Raw genomic sequence first — 5,824 nt, forward strand, 5'->3', positions numbered from 1 at the left:
TGCCACTTTTTGATAGTGTCATGATTGGTACAATTTTATTTAAAATATTTAGACGTATTGACAAATGCTTGGTGTCACTAATCTAAGTTAAACATATAAAATTTATACATATGAATATTTTTTTAGATCTACATAGTAGACTTTAAAAAAAAGTATATATTATATTAAGTGAGTTGAAGAAAAGAAAAGGAAATGAAATGAAGGTCGTGAGAGAAGAAAGAGTGAGTGGCAAAAGTTAAGAAGAAGTAATTAGATTATAAGGATATTTTAGACATTTTAAGTTTTAAATGAAATCCCAATAAAATAAAATTTTAAATTGGACCTATTTGGATTGGAATTGATTTTGAGAGAAAATAATGGAATTGAATTAAATTCTATCTAAACTAATTTAACTATTTTTGTTTCAAATACTAGAATCAAATTCTAAGGAATTTTTAAACACACAACCTGTAAACTCTGAGTATTATGATTATTACAACCATTTTTTCATACATGTATAAATGTAACATCCATTGTTTAGGCCTTTATACACTATTTAAATGGTGATTTGCTGTCACAATATGTATTTGTGCATATTCACTCATTTCTATTTCATAAAAAAAAAATAATGAAAGTTTGAATTTATTTAAGAAGAAAAATGATATAGTTAAATATGTTGGAAATTCTAGGATTCCTTAGCCCCAAAATTATCTATGTTAAATTTTTAAGAAAGATAGCTAAGAGCGCAGAAGCATACTTGAATTTGTGAGTATAATTGAAAGAGTTTTGATTTTTTCATTTTTTTTCAACCAAAGCTTTTTATATTTCTGATGGGACTGAATCACAACTTCTCTAATGGAAAAAGAGCTACGAAGGTGGATTTGATGCGTTGGAGACCAAAACCCTGAAGTCACTATTTAATTTGAGTGTGATACTCATTAAATCCTAAAACTCAAATAAAATAGTATCTCTAATTTTATTCTCATTTAATTTTAAATAAAAAATAATAATAACTTATTTAATTTGGTATTTATGATAATAAATAAGATTACTGTTATATAAGCCATTTAATGTGAAATAACTTAATTTGTGAATATAATTAATATATGTATTGCCCATAAATAGATTAGGAAATTATAATTTCCTAACAAAATAATCACTCAATTTGAATTACAATTAATTAATTGATAGAAATTATAATAAATTATGTGATACTTAAATATCTAATCAAATTAATTAGTTGATATAATTAATTTATTATCATGAATGAATTTAATGAGTTAAAAGAAAAAATCGAGAAACACTCTCAAATAGGGGTGGCAATGGGCGGGTAGGGACAGATTTCTGCCCTACCCGACTCCGCCCTATCCTACAGTAACCCGCATTGAATCTACCCCACTCCTATCCGCGGATAGTAAAAAATTGAACCCTAACCCACCTCACTCCTACCCAACCCTATAATTATTAAAATCCAATAAATAAAATTAAATTTTAAAATTTATATAGCCATCATCACTTATATAACATAAATTAAGGTAAAAATTTAAATATAATACAATATTTTTAATTATTTTACTAATTATTTTACATATATTACATATATTATATATTAAAATTATATATATTATATATATACCGGGACGAGTAGGGGCGGATATTACCTAAATCCGATCCTATCCTACCTCGTCTGAGATCCTGCTCCGCAGAAAATCCGTCCCGCACTAGAACGGGTAATTACCAGCCTAAGTGGATAGGGGTATAGTGGGTACTCGCGTGTTTGAATAGTGTTGTTACTTCTACTCTCAAAAGCATATCACATCAATTTCATCATTAAGTGCAGAAATTTAATTTTTATATAATAGAATAGATAATAAAATAAACACTATAAAAAATTCTGGTAAAAACGACGGTTTTTTTTATTTACGGTGGTTTGAACCACCATTATTACCAATAATGGCGGTTTCGTAAAGCGACGTAATTTTGGGCGCCATTCTGATTATTACGGCGATTTTCTAAAAACTGCCACAATTCCCTGAGTTAAAACGACGATTTTTAAATACGTTAAAACGGCGGTTCAAACTGCCGTTATTTCTAGTGTTAAAATGGCGGTTTTTGGATAGGTTAAAACGGTGGTTTAACCGCCATTATTACCCTGACAGAGTGGCGTTTTGGTTGGTTAAAACGGCGGTTCAAACCGCCGTTATTTCTAGGGTTAAAATGGCACGGCGGTTTGAACCGCCATTATTACCCTGACAGAGTGGCGTTTTGGTTGGTTAAAACGGCATTTTTAAACCACCATTTTTACCCTAACAGTAGCGTTTTAGTTGGTTAAAATGACATTTTTGAACCGCCGTTTTACCCTAATAGTGACATTTTTTATCGTTTAAAAAAATATTTTTTACCGTCATTTTTATCGCGTTAAATAAATGTGATTAAAATTTCACAATAGCAAAAAATCATAATCCATAAATGAAATATTATATAACTCATAAACAAAATATTAATATAATATATAATTTTTTATTATTGAAAATCAAAAGTAATAACTCCTATACAAAGCCTCGTCTTACTAAACTTACTAAAATACAAGCATTGCAATAAACACTAATCAGTCAAATCTACCATCTAGTTCCCTAAACTATGTTAATATCTAATAATGTATTTAAACCATCTAATAAGTGCTGTTTTTACTACTTAGAATATGAATATACAAGACAAGTAGCTTAGCTAAGTGATGATGAATAAGATTTGGAGGCCAAAAGTTTCCTCCTTTTGTAATTAACTTTAAAACAAGCCTGCCTTAGTTTCTTGGTCTCTTGTGTGAGTTTCATCTCGGGAACTTGCTCCAACATCTTTATTTCTTGCTCCAACACTCTAATTTTATTATCCAAACTCATCTCTTACAAAGATTTGTAGGAACCTCTCCTGTCAGGTTAGGAAACTATGAAAACTAAATATAGAATCAAGTAAACTATGAACAGTTGAAACTAACAAGGTTAGGAAACTATGAACAAATATATAAATAGGTACAAATTTAATAACAATGCAACCAAACATGCAAAAAGAACTCGACAGTTTTCCAAGGTCCCAAGAAGTGTATTATGCCATATATCCATGTTTCCATCCCTAGGACTATTCATATCTATATGTATGGGTGCCAAATTAGACATGCAATCATGTATCCCAACTTTTCCTTCTTGTCCTGCATTCTCTTTTCCTGATATTGTATGAAGCTGTGGTGATAATTGTTATAATTTTAAGGCCATATCATAAGGACTACTACAACATATGTTTCTTGTATGGAAGCCTTTGTGTAAATGAACAAAACAAAAACAATATAAGAAAACTTACCCTTACAGCCAAAGCTTTTATGACCTCTTTTGCTGCTTTGGACTTAGTAGCTTCCTCCTTTGCTACAAACCAACTCTCCTCAATTTTCTGTTGGCACTCTTGTATCTTATGGTTTTTGAGTTCACAATGTTCTTCAAGTCTCTTTAACTATCAAAAGAACATGCATAAGAGAACACATTAAATGCACAGTCAGATGTTTTTTAAATACGCAAGTGAATAGCACTGGTTAATTTGCTACTCAGATATAGAAAAATCAGAATGAGAGGAATGAAATGAAGCAACCTAAAGGGCTAAATGCTCACCAGTTATCCTAACGGAAAATGCGAAAACAAATTTTACAAATTTGAATCATAGTTGAATGCTGGAGATACACACAGGAATATATTCATTTATAGAAAACTCAGCAGGATAATTAACTGATTCTTTGTCACAAATGCAGCATTTAGAACATTGAAACAAAAGTTACCTCAGCTCTCAGCCTCTGAACTTCTTCAATGAGCATCTTATCAAACTTTGTTGTATCTGACTCTGCACTAGAGAAGTTGAATGCTGCCACCGGAGATTCTATATTTGGTGGGGCAACAGTAGCTACTTTATTTTTCGACGAAGAAACATGCCCAGCCAAATTTTCTTTACAATTGATTCTAAATTGGGCAGGGCATGGAACTTGCCCCCATTGGGGTATCCCACCTAACATAGAAGAAGAACTATCTTCTAAATGCTGATGGCTCTCTTGGTTTTTCCAGTCCTTTCTTCCACTGGGCATGCTTTTCCTATAACATGATTGGCCGAGCGTCAAGAGAGGACCTGGTGATCTCATTTCTTTACTTGATCTAACAAGACCAACACGTTACTATAGATTAGTTCCTATCAGATTAGTTTCTTCAAACATATTAACCAGAATACACATCAGTAACAACTTTCACAGTTTCATTAAGTTTATCAATCAATTCTAAACAGGAATGAGCAATAAAAAGAAAACAAAGGGCCAACCTTCTTGAATTGAAGAGTTATCACTAAAAATTAACTAGTTGAGTTGCTAATATTTTACACCACGTGTCATTAATATAAGCAGTAAATGTAGAACTAAAAATGCAATTTCAGTATAAACTAAAAATATAGAACTAATATTATTCTGCCATATAGTTAGCATTAGTGCTCTACAGAAAGTGGCAATCACTTCATAGTATATTACTACCCAATTCAACTAACAGCTTTATCACTTCAAATAGAAATTGAACTTTTTCAAAAATCCATACAAACACAGATAATTGAAACCAAAAAAAGCTACAAAGAAACCAAAAGAACATGCTAAGTGGGAAAATGGAGACTTACTGGGTAGAGAGGCGCATTCTAAATAAAGTATTAAATCCAATTCTTTTGATCCTACCAGTTGAGCCAACCCTATTGAGGAAGAACTGTGTTGTTCTTCTCACAGCAGTCATATCTCTAGTTGGGACAAGGACACCTATTTGAATCATTGCTTGAAAGACCTACATAATGCACAATCACTCAGTAAGTAACTTGAGAAATGTTATGGGAGACCACCACAGAAATGTTACTTCACCTTGTCTGGATCCTTCTCATAAACCCCGTAGAAAGCTTCCAGTAATCCTTCCCGGATATTTGGACTGATACTGTAAACATAATTGCAAAGCCAATCATCTCACCAAGCTTAAAATGTTTGACTTGTAAAATCACATTACATTTTAAATCAATAGAAAAGACACTAACATACCTTCCCATCATTCCAAAATCATAGAAGATCAACCTTCCGCCATTAACATCATCCACTGCATGTTAAAGAGAAGAACATGGCAAGTTAGTGAGTTACAGGGTCAGCAACTCAGAGAGAGAGAGAGAGAGAGAGAGAGAGAGAGAGAGAGAGAGAGCGAGAGAGAGAGAGAGAGAGAGAGAGAGAGAGAGAGAGAGAGAGAGAGAGAGAGAGAAAGAGAGTCTAAAATATTTAGCAACTCAGAAATATAAAACTTATAGGGTCAGCATGGAAGAAACCATGAGATAGAATCTTCTCCAAGTAAAACTCAACAGCATATCGCCCTAACCTGTATAAGATAAGTGATCCTTATATTTTAGTTAGAATTCTAGAATAAATCAATTACTCTATTGTAAGCATCCTCTAAAAGCAATAAATGAAAGTTAATAAAGAGGAAGGGGGAAGGGAGGGAAACCTGGTTTCTAGAAAGGCCAGCCTCGCTGAGAGATGCTTATCTGCACCACAAGAAAATGTAAAATGAAGGACCTGATGATGGGGAGTATAGAGGACCCTTAACATTAAAGAAGTGAACTTGTTCGTAATGGTAAAGAAGGTTGCGGTAGTGTTTCCTGAGCACAAAAGAGGCGCTTGTGGTTGTTACTGAGAACCTGAAGACAGTTCCCGCTTCCCTCTATTTCTTCTCTCCAACAAAATGAAATTACTTCAACCTAACTTATTGAATATAAACTTTCCCTTTTGATCCAATTAAGCCATAATAAG

General features: G+C 32.5%; 1 protein-coding gene across 2 annotated transcripts; it reads right to left on the reverse strand.

Annotated features, from left to right (window-relative positions):
* Positions 1 to 2,544: 2,544 nt before the first annotated feature.
* Positions 2,545 to 5,386, reverse strand: LOC110271023 (uncharacterized). Of its 2 annotated transcripts, none has more exons than XM_088485940.1 (6): positions 5,069 to 5,386; positions 4,898 to 4,967; positions 4,666 to 4,823; positions 3,797 to 4,163; positions 3,331 to 3,477; positions 2,545 to 2,904 (listed from the first exon to the last, which is right to left on the reverse strand). In XM_088485940.1, the coding sequence occupies exons 1-6, from the start codon at positions 5,077 to 5,079 to the stop codon at positions 2,863 to 2,865; spliced, it is 795 nt and encodes a 264-aa protein (XP_088342066.1). In that variant the 5' UTR covers positions 5,080 to 5,386; the 3' UTR covers positions 2,545 to 2,862. The 2 variants fall into 2 exon arrangements, with proteins under 2 accessions (XP_088342066.1, XP_088342065.1); XM_088485939.1 differs by lacking the exon at positions 2,545 to 2,904 and adding an exon at positions 2,976 to 3,212.
* Positions 5,387 to 5,824: the final 438 nt, after the last annotated feature.

This window comes from Arachis ipaensis, chromosome B4, assembly GCF_059453495.1.
Source record: "Arachis ipaensis isolate K30076 ecotype BB chromosome B4, ASM5945349v1, whole genome shotgun sequence".
Taxonomy (NCBI): Eukaryota; Viridiplantae; Streptophyta; class Magnoliopsida; order Fabales; family Fabaceae; genus Arachis; species Arachis ipaensis.

Bases quoted from the DNA above. Each gene is read 5' to 3' on its own strand.
- LOC110271023 (XM_088485939.1), bottom strand. The intron at 4,824-4,897 runs GTGAAGTAACAT...TGCATTATGTAG, and splicing joins ATGAGAAGGATCCAGACAAG to GTCTTTCAAGCAATGATTCA. The intron at 3,213-3,330 runs GTAAGTTTTCTT...TTATCACCACAG, and splicing joins TAAAAGCTTTGGCTGTAAGG to CTTCATACAATATCAGGAAA.